The sequence below is a fragment of the Martes martes genome, assembly GCF_963455335.1.
Source record: "Martes martes genome assembly, chromosome: 6".
NCBI classification, from domain to species: Eukaryota; Metazoa; Chordata; class Mammalia; order Carnivora; family Mustelidae; genus Martes; species Martes martes.
In genome coordinates, this window is record NC_137893.1 from 2,193,769 (window position 1) to 2,198,111 (window position 4,343).

The 4,343-nt window shown below is 55.1% G+C and overlaps 1 protein-coding gene across 1 annotated transcript; it reads right to left on the reverse strand.

The window, feature by feature from the left end:
• Positions 1-1,197: 1,197 nt before the first annotated feature.
• Positions 1,198-2,310, reverse strand: CCR6 (C-C motif chemokine receptor 6; the record flags this gene model as incomplete). The annotated part of the gene is made up of 1 exon (XM_080807071.1): positions 1,198-2,310. One exon carries the CDS (start codon positions 2,308-2,310, stop codon positions 1,198-1,200), a length of 1,113 nt encoding a protein of 370 aa, XP_080663197.1.
• Between the last annotated feature and the right edge of the window lie 2,033 nt (positions 2,311-4,343).

The following is a 4,343-nucleotide window of genomic DNA, read 5'->3' on the forward strand; positions in this document are numbered from 1 at the left end:
CGGACCCGCAAGGGGCATGCAAGTAAGCCGCCGGGCTCTGAGTGCCGGAACCCGCGCGTACGGCCTGGGAGGACGGCCGACCTCTGGACGCCTCAGCTCCCGAGTCAGATCCCTGATTCTGGAAAACCGTTCCTACTTCATGCACCAAAGAGCTTCATTTTGCAAAGCTAAAATGATGTTTGAGACATACAGACTTGAAACCCTAAGATAGCACTTTGACTTTCACACAGAGATGCACGTCAAGCTCATGAGAACGACAGAGAGTTTCTATAACAGATTTCTCAGGATTATACGTGTCAGCATCTTTGTAACTCACGGCAGTACCTTCTAACGCATGCCTGAGTTTTTGTAATGTGTTTTTTTTTTCTACTTGTGTTCATAGGTTTACAACACACTCTCAAAGCTTGAGTTCTAGGAACTTTCTAGAAGTTGAATAGAGTTGTTAAAATCGGATTCCATGATCAGCCTCAGACTTTGGGTAAAAACCAAAGCCAGCAGCAGAGAGGGAAGGAGCCCAGCTCCCTGTGGCCCCTGATGCCCTTGGCTCCAGGGGCTGCTTCGGCTTCCACGGATGTGGGACCGAAGCCCTTTCTGTATCGTCTCGGGGAAGCTTCCTTGTGCTTTTTAAAAGAAGGTAATTTAAACACCTTACATTCTAAACTGCGCCGTGACCCCCGATTTCACTGTGATTTGTGTGACAATAGTCCCGAAGCCCTCTGTGTGCTGAATGTATGCCGTTCGAAGGCGGCTTCATGGAGCTCTGTCTACCCGACTTTTGGAGAATCGGCGACTGCAGAGAACACTTTCCCGGGGAAATAAAGCAAGCCTGCCCTTTCCCGATGGCCTGTTACCACCTCGTCTTCCTTATCCTCGGTGACAATGGACACCCGTGCTCCTCCAGCCACCGTCCGGCTCCCCACGCCACTTTGCCGGCTTGGGTGGAATGTTTCACCTTCTGCCTCAGGTGAGTGGTGCAAGGGCTCTTATGTGATTTTTTCCCATCTTGGGTTTCCCAACCCTGTGCGTTTTGCTGTGATCAGGAGAGGTCGTGTTCGGGAGATGCTTCACAAATATTGCCGGAAATGTCTGATTCGTAGTCCCGGGGGTCAGTTTTGGGGAAGGCCAACCGCAGGGGACCCCCGGGGGCCCCGAGTCCATGTCCACAGTCGCCCAGACCTCGGGCCCGCTCCGGGCCGCTCACATGGTGAAGGACGAGGCGTTCTCGTTGTCCACGGTCTCGCTGTTCTGCCTAGAGACGAAGGTTTCCGAGTGCAGCCTGGAGCAGGAGAAGCCCGGCGACTTCTGCCGCCGTCGCACGCACCACAGGTCCTTCACGATCTTCAGAAAGTAGCTCCTAAACTTCTGTCCGATGAAGGCATAGAGCACGGGGTTGAGACAGCAGTGCAGGAAGGCCAGGACCTCGGTGACGTTGGTGGCGTAGCCCAGCAGCTTCTGGCCGTGGCAGGAGCGGTTCATCCTGCCCAGCTGCGTGGCCGTCACCAGGAGCACCATGTTGTGGGGGATCTGACAAGCCAGGAACACCAGCACCACCGCGATGATCACGCGGATGGCCTTGTGCCGCTTGGAGTTCTGGGCCTGCACCAGGGTCCTGACGATGAACGTGTAGCAGAAGATCATGAACACCAGCGGGATGGAGAAGCCGAAGAGGAGCTGGAGGCCCAGCACCAGGAGCTTCCACTTGATGGGGTCGGAGCCCTCGTGGTAGCGGGGCTCGCACACCGTGCTGTCCTGCACGTGGTACTTCTGGTTGAACACGAAGGTCCAGACGGAGATGAGCACCGACGCCGCCCACACCAGCAGGCAGATGGCCCTGCGGTGCACCAGCGTGCGGGACCGCAGCCGGAAGGACTTGGTGGCCTGCACGATGGCGATGTAGCGGTCCATGCTGACACAGGCCAGGAGCAGCATCCCGCAGTTGAAGTTGACGGCGTAGATGCCCTTCATCAGCTTGCACGTGGCGTTGCTGAAAACCCACTCACCCGTGGCGTGGCTCACGGCCCAGAACGGGAGGGTGAGGACAAACAGAATATCCGCGATGGCCATATTCAAGAGATACACGTCCGTCATGGACTTGGCTTTCTTGTAAAAAGCAAAGGTGACCACCACCAAGACGTTGCCCAGGAGGCCGAAGACACAGATCAGGGAGTAGGTCACGGGCACGAAGAGCCCCGAGAAGCTCCGTACCCCCTGCAGGGAGCACACGAGGCTGTCACCGTCAGCTGAGTAGTCCGAACTGTTCCCCGACCCAAAATAGTCCTCGTTGAAGTTGAAGCCGGCGCTGAGATTCATCCCCTCCTGGAAAGTGAACGAAGGTAGAGTTAGCTGTCGTGTGACCCGCGGGGAGCCACGACTGACCGACGTGACACTTCCGGCCAAAATGAAACAGACACTCACCCCACTCATCGCGGTGCCTGTTCTCGGCAGGAGGGGCGGGCGTGGATGGAAGGGGGTGGACGGTCAGGCCTTCTGGCTCACCAGCGGAGATAATGGGGGGACGTGAGTCTAAGGAGGAAGGAAAGCAAGACACTCTGTGAGTGAGACAGGCATTCCCAGGGAGCCTGACAGTTACGTGGCTGGCGTTCTGTTTCCCTTGGACACAAAGAGTACATGGCATGTTATTTTGCAGGAAAATAGTCCTTTAGAACAAGGGTGGGCAGCCTCTTTCTGCAAAGGACAGACAGTAAAATATTTTAGACTCTGCAGATCCTGTAGTTTCTGTCCCAACAACTAGAATCTGCCCTGGTGGCTTGAGGGCGACACGGACAACTTCACACGTGAACGGGCTTGGCCGGACTTGGCTGTCATGGCTACAATTTGTCAAGCCCTGATCGATGGCATAAAGAAGGGAGATGCCAGCAAAACCACAGATTCCGATCCGCACAGAAATCTTGGTGCAAAATGCAATTCAATGACACTCAGCAGGATACCGGTGAACAAAACCTGCGGGACTGTGGACTGCGTCTAGAATACTTACGATTCACAGCCCTTGCCTGCGAAGAGTGTAGAGTGTGATTCCGAGGCTTCTACCCGGCTGGGCGTGTGAGAATCCCTTGTAGAGTTTTTTCAAGTTTGAACGTGAGAGTCATTCTCAAGATACACGGAATAGGACCCCCTGGCTTGAAGGGCAGCAGCAGCGTGCATACATATCTTTACGGGACACAGGTGTTGCCCTCGTGCCCTCGAGCTAACAAGCACCAGTCTGCTGGGAAGACCTATCATAATCGTCAGAAACCAGACTGCAGGCAGAAAGGTTAGAGATGGTCCGTGGGCAGGCCCCCTCGGTCCCTGGAGAACGGGCATGGGGCCGGCAAAGGGATGGCAGAGAAGGTGAGCCGGTGGAAAGGAATCGTGAGTGCTGAGTGTTGGCCCCCCACGGTGGGGCCGACCCCACTGGTTCAAGGTGACAGTCACCAACTGAGTTGCACCTAGCAGGTGATGTGCTGGGAATGCCCAGAGGGACGATGCACGGGACCAGACTCGAGAAGTCCCCCCGAGATGAGTCAGGACCAAGCTGGGGCCCCGGAAGGAAGGACTCGGACAGCCAGCAAGAAGGAGGAGGAGCACGGAATTACAAGCCTCCGGTGCACAGGCAGAGACTTGATCGTGCTACACCACTCGGTCCTCACCTGTGTGGTCGGTGTCACTACCTGACATCTGGGGGAGGAAGTCAGTATGACCCAGACCTCAGCCTGAGGACCCTCTGAACACACTTCTCATATCACTTGATTCTCGTTGTGTTGTTTACGCAGTCATGGGTCAGGGAGCCCAAACCCAGTTTCCTCCCTGACGCCTGGAGCCATCACTTGGGAAGCAAGTCTTTGCTGCCTCTCAGCCATTGCTCTGGACGTGACATTAGGGGCGGGGAGAGGGTCATCTGTGCACGTCTGCAGTGACCTACAGCTGTGCATCCTCACTGAGGGCTTCAGGGCATGCAGAAAAACCACAACATAAAGGCTTGGTGTGACAAAAGCATGTAGGAGACGAACACATCCATCTGGGTATCGATGGGACATGTCAATCAAACAGGACTGCGAGATTTATTCTGCCAGCCACGACGGAGTCATGGAAACCAAATGTACCCTACTGCATGAAACAAACAGAAACACCTGGAAAACACATGAAATAAGTTTTCAGACTGTTGGGCAACTGATGTCCCAAGACTGTGGTCCCTGACCAGAAGAGAACAGGAGAAGTGAGTGTGACCTGAGCTCTGGGAAGCTCCCAGCTCCCACAAAAGCAGTTTCCAAGTGCAGAGCATGGGAACAAGCTGAACAGGGAATGGGGAACTCGCTGAGGACACAGGGATCAGAGTTCTGGGAGGT